This window comes from Pogona vitticeps, chromosome 6, assembly GCF_051106095.1.
Source record: "Pogona vitticeps strain Pit_001003342236 chromosome 6, PviZW2.1, whole genome shotgun sequence".
In the NCBI taxonomy this organism is placed as follows: Eukaryota; Metazoa; Chordata; class Lepidosauria; order Squamata; family Agamidae; genus Pogona; species Pogona vitticeps.
In genome coordinates, this window is record NC_135788.1 from 111272688 (window position 1) to 111297801 (window position 25114).

General features: G+C 42.2%; 1 protein-coding gene across 1 annotated transcript; it reads right to left on the reverse strand.

Annotated features, from left to right (window-relative positions):
- Positions 1-4702: 4702 nt before the first annotated feature.
- BICDL2 (BICD family like cargo adaptor 2) lies at positions 4703-24030 on the reverse strand. Its single transcript, XM_072976840.2, has 10 exons — positions 22916-24030; positions 18045-18260; positions 14199-14315; positions 12560-12706; positions 12067-12249; positions 11078-11251; positions 10846-10976; positions 8310-8430; positions 7265-7449; positions 4703-6223 (listed from the first exon to the last, which is right to left on the reverse strand). The coding sequence occupies exons 1-9, from the start codon at positions 23222-23224 to the stop codon at positions 7276-7278; spliced, it is 1572 nt and encodes a 523-aa protein (XP_072832941.2). The 5' UTR covers positions 23225-24030; the 3' UTR covers positions 4703-6223; positions 7265-7275.
- Between the last annotated feature and the right edge of the window lie 1084 nt (positions 24031-25114).

The following is a 25114-nucleotide window of genomic DNA, read 5'->3' on the forward strand; positions in this document are numbered from 1 at the left end:
AAGCAGAGGAAGACCTTTCTCTTCAAGCAAGCTTTCCCTTAATGACTGGCTGCCTGAGTGGGGTTTCTTAAGTGGATTGTTGTGCCTTACTGCCTTGAATGTGTTTTTGGTGTCGCTTGTATATACTACCTCTTTTTAGTGTGGTATTTGTTTGATCCTTTTTAGTATATTTATACTTATTGTTTTTAGCTTTAAATATTGTCTTTTAAAGATGTAAGCTGTCTTGGGTACTTTTTAAGAAGAAAGGTGGGATAAAAATATTTTGAATAGAATAGAATTCCTTTCAGGAGCTCAGAAAGAAGCAAATAGGACCCCTCTGGGGGGCTGGCAGGGTCACAACAACATGGACATTGTCTGTTTGCTGTCTTTAAGAGTGAACCAGCCCGTTCCTGCAGTGGACCAAACAGCAGGATAGACACCCATGTAGTCAGCCTGAGCCTCAGAGTTTGTGAGTTTGATTCCCCATTGTGTCTCCCAGGAGAAAAGCCAGCCTGGACAGCCTTGGGATCTCTGCCCGGTCCCAGGGGGTTTCCAGACAAAGGGAATGATAAGCCACTTTTGAGTGCTCTGTAGCTAGGAAACCCTGAGAAGGGTTGCTGTAAGTTGTAATAGTTATTATTATTATTTTTTACATAGGATTGTGACCAAAAATTATAATCCGGGAAAACCAATTCTTTGCAGTCTTGGGAGCAAATCAAGACAACATATGGATGTGTTGTAGAATTTGGGATAAAGCCTTACGGAATATAGTAGGAATTATTTGTGAGAAAATATACATATATGTGGACTATATTTAATGTTGAAAAGATTGGAGAAGATAGAAGGGGCACTATTATTATTGTTTTGTTACTATTACTCTTGGAGAGTAAATAAAAATTCTTTGTGCCTATAAATGTACTGTTGGAATTTTGGATGCCCCGGGCCTGTGGAACTCCCTGTTGTGGGAGTTGGACACTCCCTGATATCCTTCTACTGGTAAGCAGAGTCCTCATTACACTGGTAGGATTTCATGAATAGAATGGTTCTTGATATGGAAGCTTTTATCAGATCTGTTTCATGTTGTTGTTGATTAACTGATGCATTCTTAAAGTATTTTCAGTGCAATTGTTTTAATTGCAACTTAAATCACAGCTGGTAATAAATCCAAGCTGTTATGATTTACTCACATTTAACATGATAATCTTTTGTAGATTTTATTTATAGGTTTTTTTAAAAATATATACCCGTATTTTTCGCTCCATAAGACGCACCTTTCCATAAGATGCACCGATTTTTTAGGAGAAGAATACAGGAAAATATAATCTGTTTTCTTTGCTCCATAAGACGCACAGACTTTCCATCCCCCTGTTTTGTGGGGGGAAAGTGCGTCTTATGGTGCAAAAAATACGGTATGTTAAAATACGTTTTTATCTGTATCTGTTTTCCTCTCTTTGCAAACTGCCAGGAATGAAAGGCTGGACCTGATCAAATAAATAATATGGCTTAAGTCAAGATCTCTGTAGTTGGAATCCTGACTTGGTGGTGGCAATTTCCTGGATCTAAAGAGTTCTTCTTCCTCATTTTATGATCCCCACAGACTTGCCCAAGAAGAAAAGGATCCACAGGGATCCCTAGAATCTGGGGAGCGAATAAGAAGCTTTTAATTACTCCAAACAGCCAGAGCAGATGACATTATTACAGTTGTGAGGCATGGTGGCTTCCAGCTGTGCAGTTCTAAAATAGTAATGACAAAGCGGCAGAACAGGATTCCAAACCATGTGCTTACTTCTTTTTTTATTTCACCTCTCCACAATTAAATTTGGTGCTCATGGCAGCTAACAAACATCATTAAAAAAAATAACCATTAAACAATTAAAGGCATCAAAATAATGACTTTAACAGTTGTGTAGCAAAGAGAAATTCAACAGGTACAGCTTTTCTTTGCCATAGGGGGAATTCTGCATTGAAGTGCTAGAGAGAAGCTGCTGGATATTAGCAAAGAGGTTTCCTTTTCTTTCAAACGAAGGATTTGGCGAAAGAAAGAAAGCCTTAGAAGAGTACATTTAGTTTCCAACTACTGTATTTGTTCTTAGGTTTTAAATACCTTCCACCCCCTTCTAGGGAAACCAGGAGTCTTGGCCCGCGAGGGGAGGGTTGGGGACAGGCAATGGTGTTCTGTTTACTTTGTCCATCTGTCTCATCTGTCCATTCCACATTCCTCGCTGGAGGGTTGAGATGCCAACTGCAGCCACCCCCTCGGCGCTACAAGAAACACTGGCATTGTTCTCTTGTTAGCCCCACTTGTGGATAGAAAAATGCCACCCGGATGGGCGCAGCTGGTGTGCAGGGGAAAGGAGGGCACCAAGAGAAAAGCAAAGCGATTCTCCTTGCTAGAACAAGGGGCACCCTCTCCTCTCTGGTGGAATTAAAAAGACTTTCGACCGATGTTAGTTTAGTGAATTCAAATGCAGCAGTCCATGACCAGGCTTTGAAGTCAAATCAAACTTTAAGCTAAACTCTGATCAGATTGGTTGAAATCCCATCAGATGGTAACCAATCCCAGTTATTTTTATAGTGGGAACAGTGGGTGACCTGTTAAAAGGGACGCCAGCTTTCTAGCGAATGTCTCTCGTTCAGCTTTCGGTAGGAACACATGGGAAGCCAACCAAAAAAAAGTTGCAGCATACCCCAGCCCCTAACAAAAATGTCCTTCCTTCAGGGCTTCAGATAATCCAAATCAGTGGTTCTTAACGTGGGCGATAATGCCCCCCAGGGGGCGATTTCATTTTTCAGGGGGGCGGTAGAACGAAAAGGGGCGGTGTGGGGGCGCTGGAGCAGAAGGGGGGCGGTAGAGGGGTGCTGGAGCAAGCCAAACCTGTGAAGATGGCTGCAGCCTTTTTACAATGTGCATGAATATATATTTCCTCCAATCTTAATTTAGTTTCAGAGTTTTCATTTTGAAATTTTTAGTTCCTGCATTGCGGTTTGTTTTTATGCCCTTTTTATATTTCTTTTTGTGTCTTAAAATTCACTTGCAACTAAATCATTAAATGTTACTTTTGGGGGGCATTTCATTTTCTTGGAATTCAGTTTTGTTTTCAGGGGTCATTGGATTTAAGTGTCTTTAAATAAATAAATAAATAAATAAATAAATAAATAAATAAATAAATAAATAAGATATCACTGCAGGGAGGGGGGCGATGATAACTTCCTCAATGGCTCAAGGGGGCGTTGCTTTCAAAAAGGTTAAGAACCACTGATCCAAATAAACACCTGTCTGGATCTGCAGTGGGAAAGGAGAAATTTTAAAGACTGAAGAACACACTGTCTTTTTTAGAAAATGGATTTCCTTCACAACTGGAACGTTCCCCTCTGTTTTCATTTTAAAACCTACAACACAAGAGGAGGTTTCTGGAGATTGGGAAGGGTATTCTTTCTTTCTGAAACAGTCCCAGATCGTACAGTAAGAAAAAGCAGACTGGAGGTTTGTACGATCCTTAAAAACAAACAAACCACGATCTGCCTATTGAAGCCTAATACAAAAAAAAACACATTATTGCACCCTGAAATTTGTTTCAAAAACAGGAACTGAATGGAAGTTCAGAGTTTTCCTTCTACACAGAAAAAATACGCATCACTCCTCCTCACCCCAGTCTTTATTCACTTCAACAGTGTCATGGCATATTTTAGAAGAGGCTGTCATTTTGTTGCTGTGATCATTCATGAGTTAGGATTCGGGAAACCTTGCAGATCTACTGCAAATCATCTGAAAATGTGCCAGCAAATGCAGATCTAACTTGTGTGCACAGCTTCCAAGATCCTAATTTTCTTTTCTAGAACACATTCAATCAAGGATGGGGAACCTGTAGCCCTCTAAATGTTGTTGAACTACAGCTCTCCTCATGCTGATCACTGACCACACTGACTGGGGATAATGGGAATGTTAGTCCAAGAATATCTGGTTCTCTCCTCTTGCTGTAAACAGTTTGTAAGTCCATCCCTGTTTCTCACCTTCATGATCATTTTCTGTTCCGTGTGTCTATGTCTCTAATAAGCATGCTCGCTCCTTTTTGGACCTTCATTCTAGTTTTTTGTAAATAAATGTTATGTATTGGGAGATTAACCCTAAGGCTGTGGACTCTATTCTGGGACCTGAGCGGCCCCAATTATGCTGCTAACGTGACAGACATAAGGCACCCACCTATCAGAAGCAAAGACAAAGGGGTCCTGGCTTCTCTCTATTTCTCCCTCTCTCTCCCTGTCTTCTGGGTTTGTTTTAAATTGCTTTGTTAAAAAGCTATTGTCAGATCAATGCCTGAGCCCTGAGTTAGGTGAAATATGGTAGTGGAGCTATCTATACAGTTAGGCATGGAGTGAAGAGCACATTTTAATGAAATGCTAAATTACAATTCCGTAACTTACAATTATATGCCAAGTTCTTCTCTCTTGCTACTCAACTGGCATAGCCACCTCTCATACCGCTGGGATTTCAACTTCCGAGTCTGAAGGTATGATTTATAACTCATGAAGCCTGGTATCTCTAATTTTGCATACAAAGCTGTTTACTACAGTGACAGACTAGCTGCAGTTACAGTCACGTATCCACACATTTATAAACTTCCTTCTCCTCCTCGGGCTGTCCATGAATCCTGCCTTGTGCAGCCTTCTCTGCTTTGTGCCGCTATGCCCCGTTTTCGCCAGAAGAATCTGCTTCACAGAGGCATGAAGTGTAAGAACCATACTTTATTTAATAAAGAGAAAATTATAAAGTCTGTAGTAACAAACATACAACAAAAATACTCTGTAACAATATACATTTTCATCTGCATAAATAAATACATCTCTATTTGGGTTCGTCCTTTATATTATTTGATGTGCAATTTGGGTTTTTTTAAGGTCTCAGTTTCTTAAGCAGCTAAGAAATTACTTACGAAATACCATAAGACTCATTTAGGTGTAAGTGTTTTATGTTTATGCAATAAGGAACAAACAGGAGACCTGAGAAAGAACATCAGTACCCCTTGCTGGTGCTCATGTGACAAAGTCATGACCATGCCTTGTTTGCATAAACATGTATAGATTTTTTAAAAAGCAAGTACACATTGCCCAAAATAGGTTTGTTAAAGAATAGAAAGAAAACCAAGTGAAAATGATTACCCTAATGCACTGAGGGTACATAGTAATACTGCCACCTACTGAAGAGAGGTTATTCTGTCCATGCTGGTGTGTAAGTCTTGAGGGGGAAAGTTACAAGGCACCATCTGCTGTCTTTTCATCATCATAAGTGCTTCTGCCCTCAAATGGAGGCTCTCTGTATTTCGACAACCTAGAATAGATTGTCAAATAGGGGTATAGGAACTGCGGCCTATGGCATGCAAACGTCCCCTGTATTATGTGCTGTCAAGTTGGAATTGCCTTACAGCAACCCTGCTAGGGTTTCCAAGATAAGTAAGGTATTTTAGGGGTGGTTGCATCTTCCCGCAAGAGTTTCTATGGCTAAGCAGTGATTCAAACTCAGGCCTCTTGAATCCTAGCCCATCGTTCATTCTATCCACTGTATCACACTATATCCTAGGATCATTTAACATAGTTTCAACCTCATGATTCCATCTCCCCACCCCACCCCCAACAGCCAGGAGAAGAAGCCATGAATCATACCCTCCAGAAACCTCTAGGAGCCACAGCCATCGGACACACACATATCTCTAGATTTCACCAGTGACTTTCATAATGGGAGCCATATACTCATAATCTCTTGCTTTATTCGCTGCCTCCCACTCAAGTCTGCAATACTAGCAAAATCCACTGGTGTTCATTCTTTAAGGCAAGGAGCACTGCCAAAAGGCTTGCCAGGGCTATGTGGAGAATTAAAGTACTGTACATAACACAATTCAAAGTGCAGCCCAGGAACATACATATTAATCAAGTAGTAAGGCATTGCTCTTCTCCAAGATGGATAATTTACCATACTTGTTTCCAGCTTCTAAGAATTCAGTGTAAAAAATATTTCCCCTTCACTACTGGGGGAAGCAGTTGTTCTTCCCAGTTCAGAGCTTTTAGTTTCACAAAGGAGATAAGGATTTGTATCTAGGATTCAGGATCATTCAGCCAAAAAATTGATGCACTGATCAGTTTGAATATGTTGCAGCTACTGATGTTGTCTGGCGGATACTCTAGAAAAAGCTGAATCATGCCTTTGACTAAGCAATCTTAGAATACAGACTGGCCAACTGGTGCTGAAGGGCTAGAGGTATCGAAAAAGATAGAAGGAGATAAAAATGAATTAGTTAAGTTATAAGTTGAGAAAGCCAGAACATCTGGTGTAAAACTACATTTTAGCAAAGGGAATCCCACTAGTTAATCAATAAGGAGCACTGCCTCTAGTTGTATGATTTGCCTTGACCCACACTGGCCTACATCCATGTCATTCCTTTGGATGTAGTGGTCTGTCTCCCATCTAACACCAGTTGGAAATGCCTGAAAAATCTTACTTTTTGGATTACAGTTCCCAGAATCCCTGAGCTAGCATAGTTAGTGTGGAATTCTGAGAGTTGTAGTCTAAAACAATCCCACATTTCCAAGCTTTGCCACTTGCCTGTGTTTCAGACTAGAGCTTGAAAGACAATTTAGGGTGTCATTCTTAATGTCTGACAGATGCAATGAAATCTGAACCTTATTTGCATGTTCTACATATTTAAGCACTTATATATTGCAGCAGGACCAAGGATGTCCTTGCTAGCTAAGGTAGCCTGATGGACTGGCCATCTGCAACCTTAAAAACCTCCCACGTCTGAGATCACGTGTCCAGATTAGCATGGCCTCTGTTGGCATGCTGAACATGGGTATGGGCAGAGAAATCCCTATGCTTGATTTGTAGATGCCTCTTCCTGGCTGTCCACATGCAATCCATGGGTATCCCGGGCACACAAAGGTGGGCTTGGCAGCTCAGCCCTGCTCCTACATGTGCCTATACTGTGCCCAGGGCTCATTTAAGACATGCTGAAGCCCTGAGCTATGTTAAAATTCTAACATAACCTATACACCTGCAACAGATGAATAAGGCTGTAATAGGATGGACATATAGGACAGGAGAACAAATACGTCTGGCCTAGCGTTGGTTGACAAGGTGCTACAAAGACACAAAACCCATCTTAGCCCCTGGCGTCTCAAGAGGGGTCTCCTATGTGACCCATCCTCCCTGTTAGCCTTTCCCTTGGGTCTGCCCTGGAGTGCCACATTCCCTCCACCACCCTTCTTTCAGGCATTTTTGGAAGGTGCCCCACACCTGCAGTCCCCTCAACTTTTCCGGAAAAGAGAGAAGAAGCCGCTGCCACTGGTAGCGCTGGTGCCACGTCGAAATAAAGGAGGGTTCTTGCCTTGCGTTGGGGTTTTAGGTGGCGAGGTGACAGGAGGTGTCTCTTCCTGATGCTTCTGGAGTAGCTGCTGGTGTATGATATACTGAATATCATCCTGTTTGTCAGAAAAAAGGAGGAGAGGAAATAATATAATCATTCTTAGTGAACTGGAAATCAGTAGGTTGTTTTTCTCTTGAATGAAGTCAAACGTTCTATGGAGAACTTCTCTTTTGTTTAAAATAGAGGTTCTGGGAGACTGTCTCTAGAGTAGAGTTGAAAGTTGGTACAATTAACCCACATTTTAACTTTTATTTAGCACCCATAACACAAACGCCCCCTCAACTTCAGATGCTGCACAAGGTGGTAACATGTGGAAGGAATATTTTAATCCAGGATTATTTTCTTTCCTCTATACTGCACATTTTTTAGATTGACCCTCTTCTACTACTCCCTGCTAGTTATTTCTTCTCTAATTTTTATTTTTCATGTTAATTCCTAGAAGCTCCTTTCCTCTCTCTTTAGTAATAACACTTTTTGCTCAGCCAGTCATGAAGTAGCCCTCAATTCTGCATTTTTCTACCCTATTCTTAGTCTATTTCTCAGTTACCCTTCTTTTTCCTCCTATCCTCCATTTTCTCTCCCTTTAAGGGCCCTGTTTGGAACTGGCATGAATCCACCAAGCAAACTTGGAACAAATTGTGAATGCAGGATTGCAACCAAAAATTCTCACACTCATTTCAGCTGTGTCACTGCCTGAATCTGGATTCTATTAAACACAGCAAGAGCCAAAACAACATCTTACTGGTAATCTGGTGTTTTAAAAGTTTTACTTTTTTTTACAGTTAGGTTTCATAGTACAAAGTTTGCTTTAGCCCCCTTGCAGTATACAAAACAGAAGGACTAATAGTGAGACTGAAGTTTCTGTACAAAATTTCAGGAAATGTTTTCTGTCTTTTCTGATGCTTTCTTACTCACTTGCCAAGCTTCCAGCTCCTGGGAAAGTGCCATCTTCTGCCGAATGACACGCAGTAACTGCTGGCTTAATGAATCCCGTTCCAAGGAGACTTTTGCCATTTCAAGTTGTACTTCACCTTTCCTAATAAGAAAGAGAAAACATACACATAGGTGATAGAGAGAGATGGATATATATATACATCCTACAAGACAGGTATCTACCTTTGTTTATATATATCCTGCTTTGTGTCTGTTTGTGTGACTGCATGTATGTATACATCCACATATACACATGCAGAGTATGCGTGTATATAGGTATAAATATGGATATACAGTACGTGTATTCTGTTCTGAGAACAATATTAATGGGACTGGAAAAATCAAACCCATTTCAACAGGGATGGGTAGATTTCAGGCCTGTTGGATCTTTTTTTAACCAGAATCCCAAGATCTACCATTCAGCTCCCAATGCAAAATTCATATATTTATCATTAAAATTTCTGAGCCTAGGATCTTCCATACCAGGATTAAATGGAGATCAAAGCCTCTGTGTAAAAATACACTCCTGGTCACCACCACAGAAGGTGAGTTTTGCTACCTTGCTTAGGGAGGGTAATTTTTTTGTTACTTTTGGAGGATAGTCAAACAATCAAGGGTCTGAAATCTTTGCAGATTTGCTGCAAATCAGCCACAGATCTATCAATATAATTTGCCCCTCCCTACATGACTCTTTTAGAATGATTTTGCATGAAATTCCCGTCATGACCTGAAGATGTCACTTTCCTATTACTTAAAATTAAGTATTTTTCCTTCTCCCCATAGAGGGTGTACTAGAGCCTCCGGAAGTTCTGTGGAAGTTTGTCATTCATGCGTGTCCTACAGGATTTCCTGAAAGTCAAATTGCTATTTCCATCCTCTTTTGAAACCTATGAAATGTAAGAGAACGTTGAAATGTGCTTATCTAGGATATACCTCAGTTGATCTGAGTGCACAACAGGGTGACCCTATGCTCCCTCGGCCATTTCCCAGAATCCTCTCTAGTGCACAAGGATTCCATAGTGTATGTGCAAAGAGCTAGAATTCCTGGTGCTAGAATGTTTGGTTTAATACAGTGCCAAAGAGACACACCTACAGCCATCAAGCTATTTGAGATAATGTTAGTTGATTGCCTGCCATTTGTGTTATTAATTAACTCATGGAAGTAAACATTGTGGGACATGGTGGCGCTGCGGATTAAACCGCAGAAGCCTCTGTGCTGCAGGGTCAGAAGACCAGCAGTCGTAAGATCGAATCCAAGTGACAGAGTGAGCTCCCGTCGCTTGTCCCAGCTCCTGCCAACCTAGCAGTTCAAAAGCATGTAAATATGAGGAGATAAATAGGTACCACCATGGTGGGAAGGTCACGGCATCCCATGTCTAGTCGCGCTGGCCACGTGACCACAGAAACTTTCTACAGACAAACGCTGACTTGGAAATGGAGATGAGCACTGCGCCCTAGGGTCGGACACGACTGGACTAAATGTCAAGGGGAACCTTTACCTTTATCTAAGTAAACATTAGAGTCTCTCAAACACTGGAGATTGTTTTAGGGAAGTTGATGACAGCAGCAGACTGAGTAACACTGACAATGGACGATGGGTGTTTAAAAACAGAGAATGCAGGTGGGAGAGCAGAAAAAGACCAGTTCCAATACTTTTTGTAACAGCTCCTTTAGCTACTACAGTATTCTTAGAAGAAGATGTAACACTCATATTAGAGGGAGTCAGAGCTTGTGGGCTGCCTGCAAGGCTTTTCAACCTTCCTCACCAGTAAGTGAACTGCTGATTATGGGAGAAACCATCATGAATATGGAGATTTGCTGTAAGCAAGGTGTAGGCAAAGGGCAGGCCTCTGAGGTTGGACCACAACTCCCATCAGCCTTGGTCAGAATAACCAATAGTGTGGAATGCTGGTCTGACAACATCTGGAGGGCTGCATTTTGACTACCCTAACGTAGCACCTAAGACTGGTTCCAACAGCCAAAGACAAGCACATAAGCATGTAAGACACACCTCCTGCATCAGGTCAACGATCCATCTAAGCCAGCACATAGAGTTCTACAACTTAGTGAATGCCTGGGAGACAAGAAACTGAATGGTTTATATTTTGTTCCTTCTAAATCTGTGGGGGTTTTTTTTGTAATGCCATTAATAGGCCATATTAATAGGGAAACATGCATGCATAAACATTATTGATTTCATTACAGGAATGTAGATGCATTAAAAACATCTTTGATCCAGTCACAATAGTATGTACACAGGGATTTAACCTATATATGCCATGGTAGATGCCTTATAATAGACATAATGGCCAAAATCCACTTGCCAATGAAGCACATGCCCAGGAATGGAAGTAGCACCTAATTAATTAGTAGCAATTTGCCACTGCCATATATGCAATTTCATTTAATGCAACCATAAATCAGCAACTGAATCCTGACCACCGTTGTCACTGCCTGTAAATTGATTTTTCTATGGAGAGAATGCAAATAATGTGTAAAGAACATAAGAGGATCTCACTTTAGTATAGCTTCATCCCTCTCTGCTACAGCTAATTTCAAGGCCTCATCCCGGTTGCTTTGTTGATATAAGAGCTTCTGGTTCTCTATTTCAGACTTTAAATGACAGAGTTCCACGTATTGCAGTGTAATCTGGAAAGAGAAAGAAGTATAAAATGATGTTAAATAAAAAAAATATTATGGCCATTACCCATAAAAATGCATTTTTAATGGAGGAGGATACCACATGCTACCTGATCGTGGAGTTTTGTGATCTCTGATTCCTTCTGCTTCAGTATATCTTGCTCCTGATGATTCAAGGCTGAAACCATTTTAGCATATTCAGCTTCCTCCTCTTCTGATCTCTGGGATGAATTCTTTACAACCACAAGGGTAGAACCTGCCTTGCGAGTGCCATTGGCCATCAGCTGAACAGATAGACAGAAACCAGCACTAATTAGTGGAATAATTTGTGCTGCAACGATGTCACTCACTCTGAGGTGGAACGCAGTAGATGCTGTCTCTTCAAGACAGTACGTGAAGACAGAGGATATGTTTTCACAGGGACCTCTCATATAACATTAACATGTTGTTTGGACATTCCTAAGAGGGCTCACCTGAGAGTAAACAGAGAGTAAACACTTTTGGGCATAGCAGGAATTATATTTGCAAAAACATGTATAGGATTGGGCTGTAAGTGAGATTACGGTAATGGCAGGACTACTACTGCAAAACAGAACTTTGTACGTACATAGAATCTAGATATGGCTAGAATTTCATTGTTTAAAATGTTGAAAATTTTTCAAGTATCACTTTTTAATTGTTCATATTATGTTGACTGTACAATATATTTCTTCATTTAGAATATTTAAACCACACCTTACTACTCAAGTGACCTGTTTATTGATAGTTTTTAAGGAATATTAACATCATAATTTTTAAACCTTTTTAGGTTTCTGAATTGTCATAGAAAGAAGATACATCTATAGATTGCCTAAATTCCATAACTAAGAATAAGGAGAGCCTGTACAGAAAATATAATGTTGTCTAAAATCTGAGGTTTGTTTTCTTACTGAATTCTAAACTGCAATATTAAAATTTCTGGTAAGTAGATAAGTCTGTGGTATGTTTTAGGCCTCCAAAATGGGTATACTGTATATAGTTGATGCCACATTATATATATGGGGGTGTATATATTATATATAATTGACGAGTCAATTGAGTACCTCCATCTGCCCCATACCTTAGGGGTCTGTCCAGGTGCCCCAGGAGCATCTTCCAAACTGCTTTCAATTTCAGACTGGATGGAAGCGACGGAGGTGTCCAAGTCATGCAGCCGGATCTCTTCTTTCATCTCCCTGACTTGATGCTGCAAACGACGGTTGGAGGCTCGAAGCTCCTCCGCTTCCGCTTCCACCTGCTGCAGCTTGGGAGGAGGAAGAGGAAGAGGGTATCTGTCACATTTAAAAGACTTGTGGTGAACAGTTCCTCTGTGTACAGCTACACTCAATGACTCCTTCCTCCTTTTTGCATTAACACATACATCACCTATTTTTAATTTTCACTCTCTCCTGCCACCTCCTCCATCTTAACTCTTGCATCTCAATTCTAGGCATTATTCCCCCTCTGTCTTAATATTTATTAGAGGTGTGCAGATGTGTGTTTGCTGTTGTCGCACCACACCACCTAGATTTCCAAGGCAGCTAGCGACACAACTACCATATTTATATACATACTCGCAACTCTTTCTCGTGACTTTCTTTGCGAAGGCGGAGAAGGTTATCATGCAGGACGTCCACCAGAGCCTGAATGGATTCATTCTCTTCCCGGAGTTGGTGGGTCTGTTTCTCCAGATCTTGTCTCCGTTGTTGTAACATCAGATTCTGCCGAAGGTGAGAATGGTGGGGAATCAACATGGTGTCTTAAAAAGCAGTTGACATCCTGTTACTGCTAGGCCCCGTATCTCCACCCGCTGTTCAATTGACAAGTGGTTCCAGTGCTTCAGCTTAAAGGGCCCATATATTATTTTACAAGTCTTGGCAAAACACAGCATTTTCCTTTCTAAAGTACAAAATCTAAAACAGTATGCCCTTGCTACTGAAGTAGGAATTTGATGCCACATAATGAGGCATCAGTCTCAGCCTGATGGCAAGCCAACCTGAGGTAAAGCAAAGCTGTGACGCCACAATAGTTATTTTTAAAGTTACCTTTTAACGAAGTAAATAGACACAGGCTTTCACCCTTCGTTCGCTCCTACATATAACAGATTGCAGCTTATAGTGAGTACAAAGCTCCTGAAGTTGGCATCTCTCTGCCAACTGAGATGCCTCCCCTGACCACCACCCCACTAATCCACCCTTTCAATGTGTAGCATCAGAGCCATCAGTTTGCATTTCCTCAATATACTGATGGGAATCAGACTGGCCCTGCCATTAGGCAGAGTGAGGCGGCAACCACAGGTGGCAGATGTTCAGGGGCAGGGCATGTTGAAGTAATCTTGGAGGATGGACTTGTGTGGCTGGGTCTTAGCCCTCTAAACATCTAGTTGCCCCAGATGTTGAGGCACATCTGCTTCTAGGGTTTCCTGGATGTTTTTATTTTATTTTTTTAATACACATTCTTTCTTTTTATTAATAATATCAATCAGTACATAAATTTATATACCGTACTTCTCTACCCTCCCTCCCTCCCTCTCATCCTCCCTTCTCCATCCTCTCAGAGGGAAGAGGAATGGAAAAACTAAGAATGAGGGGGTTGGAATAAAGGTCCAGAATTCTCTAGTTGTTGGTTGCTGGAGAATTCTATGAGCTTTTTTTTCAAAGGTGAAGGGTGCCATTTTATTCTTTGTGCAGAAATAAAACCCAGTTGCCATTCTGGCTTTTTTTTTTCAAGGAATAGGGTAGCTACCATTTTGTCCTTTGCCTCAGGAACCAAAATGTCTTAGGCCAGGCCTGCTCTCCATCTAATCTTCTTTCCTTGAAGTCACTACTGTCTTAATTCCTCACAATACTCTGGATGATGCAATGTTGGGGGGTGTTCGAGGGCATTGCAGGAAATCTGAATATGTATTCCACACTACCAAATCTGAACTGGAATGCTGGAAAAGTGGTGGACAGGCTAGCCAATAGTGCTGGGCCCCACTGAGGCCACAACATCCTCACACAAGGATGCCCATTGCTGACATCTGTCAGAGATATGAATAATCTTTATCAATCTCACTTTAGCCTTCATTATTTAGTCCATGAGAAACCAGCCAGACCTAGGAAATAACAGCCCCTAATAGGGTGGTAGAAAACATCATATCGTATTCTCTGATGCCCTTCTGGCACCTCCTGGTGGAAGAGAGGCTCGCAAAGGAGAGGTTTCCTTTCTCACCTCAGCTTGTAGGCTTTGTATCCTAGCAGCATGTTCGGCACTGCTAAGGGTCAAGGTCCGATGCTCGCTGCGCAGCAAAGTCAGATCTTCCCGGAGCTGCTGCTCCACCTGAGCAATCTGGGGAGTGATGGAGAGATATCAGGCTTTGACAACATCCACATTGCAGTCTATAAAATAGATCTCTCAGCTCTGGGCTGCGTGAAGTACAATGGACCTCTGAACATGTACAGGGCATGGTCATTCAATTTGATTTAGCGCTTATGCAAAAAAAAAAACCAAGTATATAAAGCCGCCCCGAGTAAACATGGTCTAGAGGAGCGGGGTAAAAATCAAATAAATAAATAAATAAATAAATAAATAAATAAATAAATAAATAAATAAATAAATAAATAAATAAATAAGACATGAGGGAAGACAACGCTATTGAACATACAGAACTGCCTTCACTTTTGAATACATGTACCTACATTTAGTACATAAAGCACTGTAACTAAGAGGCAAGGTAAGATCATTTGGATCCTTTGTTTTTCAGGGAGGGAACACACAATTATTCCAGATCCCACTGTTGGACTAAAGAGTCCTCTCCAGATGTGAACTTCGGATCCAGGCCCCACCTCTCTCCTCTGTGTGTCATATTCTTTTCCCTTCCCAAGAACACTGAGGACTAGAGACCTGGACTTTAAAATTATTCAAGGATGCGCTCTTGTAATGTTTTCTGATATGTTATTGGCTTCTCCTGGATACTGGTACATACTGCCAGCATATAATCTAACAATAAATAAAACATCTGCAAGAATGAGGTTGAGTCATCATGCTGCCAGTTCCTTTGAACAATTTCATCATCATTCTTACACAGAAGGAGGAAACATTCTCTTGTAATTGACTCAAGGATAGGCAGCAACCCCTATTTGTTTATTCAGAATTTTAGCTCAAAGCATCTCCTTGAGCCTCTCAATGGTCAGAGGATAAGGTAAGTGCAATCCAATGTGTTGGGAGGTAAGCATTTGGAGAAGGCTCACAAAGGAGGTCTTCTTGGGGTCTTCTTCTACATTTTTGCAGTATACAGAACCCCTTTATAAGATGCGCTTCCCTTCTTTGACCTCATTAACACCTTTCTTCTCCTGTTTGGCTTTGTACATTCCTGGAAACCCGCCCAGCTGGTCAGCACTGCTGTTGTGACAACAATGCCATGTGTGTGATCTCACTCCAAAGTTTGTTGGGTTGAAATGCCTTCCTTGCTTCATCATGGAACTTCTGGCGTGGCACGCCTCCCTCCCTCCTAGGTCTGTGGTTGTGGTGAAGAGCTACTATTGGCATGAAAATGGCAAAGTCCCTTACACCAAGTCTTATCTGATGTTTGGGAAGCATACTTTTTGGACTACAACTCCCAGAATCCCCCAGTCAGCAGGCAGAGACCATGCTGCTGGGGGATTCTGGGAGCTGTAGTCCAAAGTAAGTGGAGGTTGCTAGGCAGGCTCAGGCTGCCCATCATGCTACCCAGTTAATGGAAAGTGATCCATCTAGTCCAGCATAGATCATGCTGAACTCCCACCCATAACAGTCTAGAATTTAAGAATGATGGAAGTTGTAGTCAACATCTGGAGAGCCACAGATTCTTAACCATAATTTATCCTGGCTAGGTATGGTCCTCCAGATACTAAATTCAATTTTAGTCTGAATTAGAACAATGAACAAATGCAATTCATTTCAAAGCGTCTACTCTCATTGAGTATAATATTAATCTAGGAGTGTCTTCCCAGCTCCACCTAGAGATGCAAGGGATTAAATTTGTATTCTTTTGCCTGTGAAGCATGTGGGCTGACACTAAGGTGTAGCCTTGCCTTGTGATAATAATCTGCTTGATGTAACTTCTGGGCACACATGCAAACACACACATTCTGTTTCCAGAATGAATTTTTGCAAATACAAGGTGACTCATTTCTTACTTTATCTGGTTTCTTTTGCATCTCGCTTTTGGGTTTTTTAAGCATTTGCAATTTGTTTGGAAGGTAAGGGGGGAAAAGGGAGCAAAAGAGGCGGCCTGATGTCTTGCCCCCAAATATACACTTACATTCAACTTAGAGCAGAGATGCCAACCCATGTGGAACAACACCAGTGGAAGAAGGCTATTACCCTTGTGTCCTGTTTGAGAGTTTCTTGGAGGTGTATGAGCAGCACCGGGAGAGTGAAGATGGTGGGCTTGAACTTTTGTTCTGATCCAGCAGAGCTATGCTTGTGTCCTTAAATTCACAGGTAAATTCATGTCCTTAGTGTATTTGTACCCATTTCCACATTCTCAGTTCTAGCTGCTGTTGAATTCAGTAATTTTTTTTTCAAGCAGGTGTTCACATAAGGGATTTGACAAAGTAATACAACTCTGTCTTTATTACAGATTTGTCTTTAAAATTCCCTCAAGTTACATTTAAAGCACTGGTTCTTAACCTTGGGTTACTCAGGAGTTTTGGACTGCAACTCCCAGAAGCCTTCACCACCAACTGTGCTGGCTGTGGTTTCTGGGAGTTGCTGTTCAAAAACATCCGAGTAACAAAGGTTAAGAACCACTGATTTAAAGAACGGTAAAAGGCTAGAATTTAATTCTTCACCTCTTACCTCCCCAAAACACACCCACAAAATTAGGACATCAGGGAGAAGACCAGACTACAGCCCTGCTTCCTGAGAGGCTAGTTTTCTCCTGGAAGAGATGGCTTATCTTGGAATGAGTGGCCCATCATGCAATGTCACACCTTCATTTTAATGTTGCACAAGCTCAGCAGGGCTGTGCCACATACCACATGCACAGCTTGGAAACATCCATTTTATAGCAGACAATTCCCAAAACAGTGCGGTCAGCATGTCTCATGTGGCAATGCCAGCTGAGGGGTGTTAGGATTTACAGTTCAAAAAAACCCAGAAGGTCACAAACTGGCCACATGCCTCTTTTGCCTGTAGATAAAACAATGTTCTGCCCTCCCTGTATGTCACCCCTAAATTTCCCCTGGCATTCATAGGACTATGAAACATCTCATGCTAAAACATGCAGCAGCCACCTACAATAATTTAGTGTACACATGACGCTTCTTCATCCTCTGATAGCCAAGTACAGAACCTAGACCACACAAACTTCAGTCATAAATGTTGTTTTGAATGATATATTGGTAGAGCACTCTAGCTCTACTTATGTAAGGGTCACTTTGACCCCTGGGTACTCATTTTATCAACCTTGGAAAGATAGAAGGCCGAGTCAACCGTGAGCTGACTACCTAAATTCGCTGGGATCAAACTCAGGTCATGAGCAAAGTCTTGACAGTAGCACTGCAGTTTAGCCACCGCACCAGGGGGCTCACTGTTGCCCTTTTGCCTAGACAGGGTTCCTGGACTGTTACCAGCAATAGTACTGTGATAATAAGAACACACCGTATTTTTCCGTGTGTAAGATGCCCCCATGTATAAGACACCCCTCACTTTTCTAATCCAAAATTAAGAAAACTAAGTGGGGCTTAGCAAGTGTAGGGGGAAAGGGATCGAAGCACTGCAGGATCGCTTTGATCCCTGCTTTCCCCTCCACTTGTTTTTGTTCTCTCCTTAGCTTGCTTCCGTGTATAAGATGACCCTCAATTTTTAGTCTAAAGATTTTAGACGAAAGCATGGTCTTATACACGGAAAATATGATAATTCCGTTTAGGAGGGGTGTGAACTCAACAGGTGTGGCAATTCATCTGCTGAATTCCTGCCTGTGCTGAGAGTCCCAGCTATGCCCCATTGAAAGAAGGAGTACACAGCGCTACGTCCCTTATATTTTTGCTGACTAGACTGAAGGGATCCTTCAAGCCAAATTCCCCACCTCACCTGACTGAATTGCTCCACCAGGCGCTGGTTCTGCTCCGAGAGGTCCAGGACAGCCTGCGAGCTCTCCCGGCTGGTGTCCTGCTGTTCCAGGCGCTGCTGACCCAGCTGGTCTCGGGCAGTGGCCAAATCAGACTCCAGCTCTACCACACGAGTCTCAAATTCGGCCTGTCCAGATTCAAAGTGCCGACGGAGTTCATGCTTTTCTTGTTCAAGTCTCTGAGAGAGAAAGAGATACAGAGAATAAGTATAGTAAGGCCTGGGCCAGATCATAGGCAGCTGGTTTTGAATAATGGTTAAGAACGTGAGATGTGACCCAGATTGTCATCATTTCAAATCTTACTTCAGCTAGGAATTCACTAAGTGAGCCACCATCTCTTGCTCCCAGATACAAACTATATCTATGATATTGGCCATCTCATAGGATACATAAGTGAAGTGCACTAATTAATTAGGAAAAATGCTATTCAATTTAAAAAAAACAACTCCAAAGATCCCTTTCCTGATTTATATTCTGGGGGCCAGCTTAACAAAATGTTGCCATTTGGAGCAGAATAATACTGCCTGTGTGGATTGCACTACACAATACTGTACAGTGGTGCCTCGCAAGACAATGTTAATTCGTTCTGCGAAAATCACTGTCTTACGAAAATATTGTCTTGCAAAATGAAAAAGCCCATTCAAATGCATTGAAACCGGTTCAATGTGTTCCAATGGGCTGAAAACACAGTCCAGCGAAGATCCTCCATAGGGGTGGCCATTTTCGCTGCCTGTAAAGCAGGGAATCCATCCTGAAAACACAGTGGGGAGCCATTTTAGAATCGCCGATCAGCTGTTTCTAAATAATCATTTAGCAAAAAATCGGTTCCCGAAGCAGGGAACCGATCACCGTTAAGCAAATTTTCCCCATAGAAACACTGTTTTGCGATCACAAAAACTTCATCGTAAAGTGGTTTTGTCATTTAACGAGGCAATTGTTAAGCGAGGCACCACTGTATCAGAAAGCACAGAAACTGCTTTACATCAGCTACCAGTCAATCTAGCTCTCTGGAGTTTTAGATGGAATTTTTTCTTTTAGCTCGACCAGATGATGCTGGGTACCTCTGCATGCAAATCATGAGCTCTATTCCAAGTTTTATCTTATTATGATGATTATGATAATTTGTTGCTGTTCTAGGTCTGTTTTCTCCAAAATAACTGTAAACTGTAACACGGGATTCCCCAGATGCTTCTCTTCAACAAGTAGCCATGTTGCAAGTTGTGCTGGAGGGCATGAACTGTTTCTGATTTTAAGATGCACATAGCCAAGATTTTGAACTGTATTATTCTATGTAAAACTGCCCCTTTTGCCTTGGCTTGAGTATTTCTTGGAAGCAAAAGACCTTAGTATCTCTTCAATTTCTTAATTCTAGTGTCAATTCTTCAGCAGCAGATTTAAAATAATATGGTCTCCTTGTTCCTGTCCCCATTCTGAAGTTTCCATGCATATTTTGCAAGAAGACAATGTCACTCTTATATAATCTTTTATATGTAATTTAACCTTATCATTTCTTATCTTGCATTTCACCTAGTATCTGAAAATTGGCTATGAGGATTTTTTTGTTGTTTAGTTGTTAAGTTGTGTCTGACTCTTCATGACCCCATGGACCAGAGCACGCCAGGCCCTCCTGTCTTCCACTGCCTCCCAAAGTTGGGTCAAATTCATGTTGGTTGCTTTGATAACACTGTCCAGCCATCTCATCCTCGGTCGTCCCCTTCTCCTCTTGCCTTCACACTTTCCCAACATCAGGGTCTTTTCCAGGCAGTCTTCTCTTCTCATGAGATGGCCAAAGTACTGAGCCTCAGCTTCAGGATCTGTCCTTCCAGTGAGCACTCAGGGTTGATTTCCTTCAGAATGGATAGGTTTGTGTGCATCGGTGATACAACAAAGCCTTTTTTAAAAAAAGAACAGAACTCTAAAAACCTCATTTTCAGACTCTCATTTTCAGACTGTGGCACCCATAGTCTCCCAGTCAGCATGCTTGGTATGGAGAGTTTTGGATTTGTAGTACAGAAGGACATTCTTCCTAGTTCTAATAAAAAGTCACCAAGACCCATGTCTTCCTGGAATCCATACTCACTGATCCCTAAAATCTGGCTCCTAATCTCTGGTTTAAACATAATTTTAAAAAGGGGAATAGAACATAAAAATGAACCAGTACATTAAAATGAAACTTCCATTTTCAGAGACAGTATATCTGAACAGTAATTGCTTAATATGCCTGCTGTTGATCCATCAGAGCAAAGTTGTTCCTACATTCCTGCAGGACCTGGTGCTTGGGTTCAAATTAGGCAACACACATAGATCTCTGTCCCAGAGCAAGTCAATCCTGTTTGTGAATTTCCTGGCGATGGTGCTTCAAATGTCTCCCATGGTTGTGTGCCCAGCAAAGATAAATACACCCATGAGGAGAAAGTTTCTAGACTGGATTCCATTCCATTCCATTTCAGACACACCTTGGATCCTGCCTCAGAGGGAGACACCAACTCTAAGCCCAGGGCAACACATCAGTGCTGGCTGAGCGGACTCATGAGAATGTTTAGCTTGCGTTTCAATTATTTCATAATTCTATACCACCCACCGCCCCCTTTGCCCCCATTCCACCCTGAAAAAAAAGAGGCAGAGTCCTTTGGCATCCAGCCCAGTCTCTGCCAGCAAGAGAAATATTTAGGTCTCAGAAGGGTGCAGCCAGTGGTGGAGCTTTGTTTGGGAGTGGGTGACTCATATTGGGCGCTTTCTCTCTGTCTCTTTCCTGTTCCACTCGGTCATTCTCGCTTCATCTTGCTCAGTAATTGTGCCCAGCTCCACCTCGCCTCCCAAGGTAGTGAGTGACCTTATTTGCGCCAAACTGGTTTAACCAGTTGCACAGGTATCATGCCCAGAGGAGTCACCTTGCCAATGCCAGGGTCACCTTACGTTAAGGCATTTGGGGGCTTATTTGAGAGGAGAAACAGATTCAGGAAGAAGAGGGGGAAGGGAGAGGGGGGGGAACATAAAAGGCCAGTGTTTCTTCTTCTTTTTCCCATCAAGAAATTAAAATGAACAGGTCAGGTAGGCATGAAACTGAGTGTACTAGTTTCTACATACCCAGGCAAAATGAAAAATCATCCTTATAGTTTAACCAGAATTAGAGCATCCTACTCAAGTGGGACGGAAACTGTCTTTGGACAAAACGCTGGCTCTACAGCTTGGAAATGGGGATGAGCACCGCGCCCCAGAGTCCGACACGACTGGACTAAATGCCAAGGGGAACCTTTACCTTCCTCAAGTGGGGAAGACTATGATTAGATGGCTTGTGCGCCTGGTGAGTCTGCAGTCCAGGTGCTCATTGCAGGTGGACTTTATCTCTTTCTGCGGCAACTTAAGTATCTGGCTGTGGAGCTAGATGTTACGAGTTCGATTCCCCACTGTGCCTCCTGCGAGTAGATCCAGCCTGTGTGGCCTTGGGCAAGCTGCACAGTCCCAGGGCACCCCCAGAAGGGAATAGTAAACTACTTCTGAGTGCTCTCTAACTGGAAAAACATGGCAAGGGTCAGCATAACTCAGAATTGAGTCGACAGCACATTATTATCTTTAACACAAATTTGAACTAGAAAGTTCTGCATACATTAGAAGACACTTTCAAAAAGAGGGGCGTTCTTTGGTAGCTCTTCAAATGAAGGAACGTCCTCCTGAAAGAGAACATATGGACACCTTTGGGTTCTCTAAGAAGAACCAGCATACTGGTGCCTTCCAGCAAGGACGGCTGGAGAGAGCTTCACCTGCAAAGGTGCAGCATATAACCAGAAGCAGCATATAATCACATTGTATATGCAAGCCACAACAGTTTCTACACATGCGGGATTATTGCCAGTCACAATTGACACAGGATCTGTGCAATTTCCTGCATGTAAGCCTGTCTGGTGTAAACAATGCACAATACAAAATTGTTCTTTTTTATTGTAAGCCGCCTAGAGTGGGCTAATATGTCCAGATAGGCGGGATAGAAATAAAATAAATAAAAATAAAAATAAAAAATACAAACTGCCTAGAGATCTCCCCAGTTTGGGATTACAAAACAAATAATTGCACCAGCAGTGACCATTTATTTGAAGTAGGGGACATAATCTGGGAGAAAATTACACCGCCTGGCGTCTTCCAGGTGTGTCAGATTCTAATTTCCATCATCCTCAGCAAGAATGGCCTGTGCTTTCTGGGGACAATGAAGATTATAAACACATCTGGAGGACATCCAGATGGGGAAGTTCAGCCCAGCAGATGAGAAACCCCAGACTCCAGTATTATTATTATTTGAGAAACAATCTCATTTTGTCTTTGTAACAGCCCTGTGAGGTAGGTTCGTGCTGACAGACATCAACAGAATTAAAGTCACAAATAGATGTCCAGCAATCTTTGGTTGTGGTTGTTTTGAGTTACATGCCACCCCGCAGGGCTGAAGCGCTCTCTGAATGGCCCATAACATAAGTATGCAAAAAACACTTTGCCCTTTAATGAGCTGGGTACTAAATTTACCAACCTTGGTAGACTCAAACCTGAGTCAACCTTGAGCAGGCTTCCTGAATCGGTCAGGATTGAATTTGGGTTATGAGCAGAGGCCTTGACTGCAGTACTGCAGTTTAACCACTGTGCCACTGGGCTTCTAATAATCTTAGAATGGCAGAGCTGGAAGGGACCCTATTGACCATCCAGCCCAGCCCCTATCAAGGTGGCATGGTGGGGAATCGAACTCCCAACCTCCAGAACTGTAACCAGATACCTAAGCTACTGAGTTATTCAGCAGTTCAATGCTGGCTTTGTACCCTGTGCACCATGCTACAAACCACACTTTTCTCACCTCTTTTGCTTCAGCATACTCCTTTGTTAGTTCCTCACAGCGCCTCTCCAATTCCTCATTGCGTTCCAACAGCATCTTTCCCAGCTCTGCTGCCAGAAGCAGATCCTGCTCTTTCCTCTGAAGTAGTAATTCCAAATCTGCTTCTTCTGGATCTTCATCCCCGGCCACTGCGTCGCCCACACAGGACTGCCGATGTTCACCCCCAAAAGGATAGAATTCATCCCCCAAGGCAGGCGGAGGGGTCAGAGGGAATGGGGTCCGAAGGGCTTCCTCCTCAGGGTACATGGAGGAAGCAGTGGCTGTTGTCATGGAGTTTCTGTATAGGATTTGGTGTTGGGGAAGAGAGGGAGGTGGGGTAACCCAGGTTAAACTGGGGAGAAGTGGGAAGCCAGGATGTCTCAATTCACTGGTAGGGCAGTAATTTCCAAGAAGTACAAAGAGAAATACGTATAGCAACTGAACATCTGGTTCCTTTTATTCCCGTGAGAAAAGATGCCTTCTAGAAAAGGAATGAGCAGGTGAATATCCAGGTATCCCGATAGAAGACAATCTGAACTTGTGAAGTCAAGCACAAACTCAAATTGCTAAAAAAAAAGGGAGACAGCAATCTTGCCTAGGTCTCCTGGATTCTCTGCTTCTTCTTCTCTTTCTTCTTCTTCTTCTCCCAGTTGGGTTTCGCTGTTTATTTCCTGATTCCTGCCTCCACCCCCTAGAGACTGTGACAGGTGAGGTTTTACACTTCGTTCGCTCCTCCTCTCTCATGCACTCCCTCACCTGTTGTTCCTATTCCCTCCCCCTTCTACTGCCTGCATGGGAAATTTCCAACAGCCCAGCGCTTCCACTGGCTGCGCACACAACCGACCAAGTCTGGCCTGCATCCAGGAATTCTCCTGGCCTCTCTCTGCTTCTCCTAGCCGCATGGGAAAGGAAAAGCACAATATTTATACTGCACAGCCGGTTTCCTAAGTGCTTACCTGTTTTTTCCACATCAAAAGAATATGTGGGCATAGGAAGCTACCTGATAAAGTCAGATAATCAGCCCATTTCTCACCCATTATACTCCCATTGTGGTACACAGTGTGATGTAGTGGATCGAGTGACAGAGTAAGCCTCTGGAGACCAGGGCTCGAATCCTTGCTTGGCCATGGAAGCTCACTGGGAGGGTGGAACTGGGGAAACCATCTTTACATGTTTTACCTTGGAAGCCCAATTAGAGTTGTTATGAGTCAGTTCTGGCTTAACAGCACATAACTAACTATGCTGCCATTAATCTGACTAGAAGCGGCTACCCGGGGTTTCTGACAGAGGGCTTTCCCATTAACTCAGACCTGGGCAAAGTGTGGCCCGAGGGCCATACACAGCCTGCGAGCCGCTCCTGTCCGGCCCGCCGGACATCAAAACCATTTATAGCTTTTTGTCTAAAGTTGATCAGTTGCTTATGTTTAACATACCACAAAAAACTCTTTAGTATTTGTGAAGATTAACAAGTTTAAAATAGAAACAATCATAACATCACTGTTTCATTTTATTTTTAAGTAAAGTTGGTTCAGCTCCCGAACACGGTTCATGTGGGCCCCTAGAGAAATTAATTGCCCACCCCTGCTTAACTGATCCTTTTAGCCGAAGAAACCACGGATTAAGTGTGAGACATTTTGCAGGCTGGTAATGCATGTGCTTTACTACAGCATTGCAGCCTTTCCCACATTCTTTATAAGAAAGCTGCAAATTTTATTTATTTATTTATTTATTTATTTATTTATTTATTTATTTATTTATTTATTTATTTATTTATTTATTTATTTTATTTTATTTTATTTTATTTTATTTTATTTATATCCCGCCTATCTGATCAACAGACCACTCTAGGCGGCTTACAACAGGGATAAAACAATAGCCAAGGCAACTTATATAAAAACATATTCAACAATTAGATTGAACGCAAGGAGGGAAAAAAGAGTTATACTACAACTCCCAGAATCCCCCAGTCAGGGACAGTGTTAGCTGGGAGATTCTCAGAAGACTAGTCCAAACAAATATGTTTCCTAAGCTTTGCATTCTCACAGTGGTGCTTACAACATCCCTGGAAGGTAGACCTGGTTTATTTACTGTATTACAGTACTTATTGCAAGTTGGAGGCTGAAGGTGATCAGGGCCGGCCCTACTGTAAGATGAAGTGAAATGCTGGCAGCACACAATGGG

Bases quoted from the DNA above. Each gene is read 5' to 3' on its own strand.
- BICDL2 (XM_072976840.2), bottom strand. From the start codon at position 23,224: ATGACAACAGCCACTGCTTCCTCCATGTACCCTGAGGAGGAAGCCCTT. The intron at 18,261-22,915 runs GTGAGAAAAGTG...TTTCTCTCTCAG, and splicing joins AGTATGCTGAAGCAAAAGAG to AGACTTGAACAAGAAAAGCA. The intron at 7,450-8,309 runs GTGAGTAAGAAA...TCTGACAAACAG, and splicing joins AGGAGCTGGAAGCTTGGCAA to GATGATATTCAGTATATCAT.